Source organism: Octodon degus, unplaced genomic scaffold (genome assembly GCF_000260255.1).
Source record: "Octodon degus isolate 3935 unplaced genomic scaffold, OctDeg1.0 scaffold00025, whole genome shotgun sequence".
NCBI lineage: Eukaryota > Metazoa > Chordata > Mammalia > Rodentia > Octodontidae > Octodon > Octodon degus.
In genome coordinates this window covers 3,284,121-3,284,622 of record NW_004524601.1, presented here as the reverse complement: position 1 = coordinate 3,284,622, position 502 = coordinate 3,284,121, and the positions used below count along the sequence as shown (strand labels likewise).

The 502-nt window shown below is 37.5% G+C and overlaps 1 protein-coding gene across 1 annotated transcript in view; it reads right to left on the bottom strand.

The window, feature by feature from the left end:
* Hspd1 (heat shock protein family D (Hsp60) member 1) overlaps window positions 1-502 on the bottom strand; it is a 10,655-nt gene that overhangs the window by 4,815 nt on the left and 5,338 nt on the right. Inside the window, exons 5-6 of the mRNA XM_004628665.2 lie at window positions 409-502; window positions 5-93 (exon numbers count right to left, since the gene is read on the bottom strand). Coding sequence (XP_004628722.1) covers window positions 5-93; window positions 409-502 — 183 coding nt within the window. The remainder of the gene's footprint in view (window positions 1-4; window positions 94-408) is intronic.

Sequence of the window (502 nt, the reverse complement as noted above, 5' to 3'; positions counted from 1 at the left end):
TGGCAATTTCAAGAGCAGGTACAATGGACTGGACGCTAGAGATTTTCTTCTCACTCAGTAGCACATAGGCATCCTGAAATTCACATTTCTGGCCTGCAATATTGAAGAAATGAATGCACTATACTTAAAGGAAAGCTAAGCTAAAGTTCTGGAACACTTTAAAAGCGTTTTCCTCTTTTTTGTACATAACTTTTGGAACATAACGTATCAATTTTTAGAGGTATGCCACCAACTAATAGCTACGGTAGCAAAGTACTATATATCTTTTTTTTTTTGGCGGAACTGGGGATTGAACTCAGGCCCTTGCACTTGCCAGGCAAACGCTTATTTCTACTGAGCCATTTCCCCAGCCCCAGGGCTGTACATCTTAAAAAAAAAAAAAAATCTCAGTTACTGATTTGCTCTTACCTTTTGATGTGTTAATAAAGTATGGAGAAATATATCCTCGATCAAACTTCATGCCTTCAATAATTTCCAATTCATCATTCAGGGTTTTTCCATC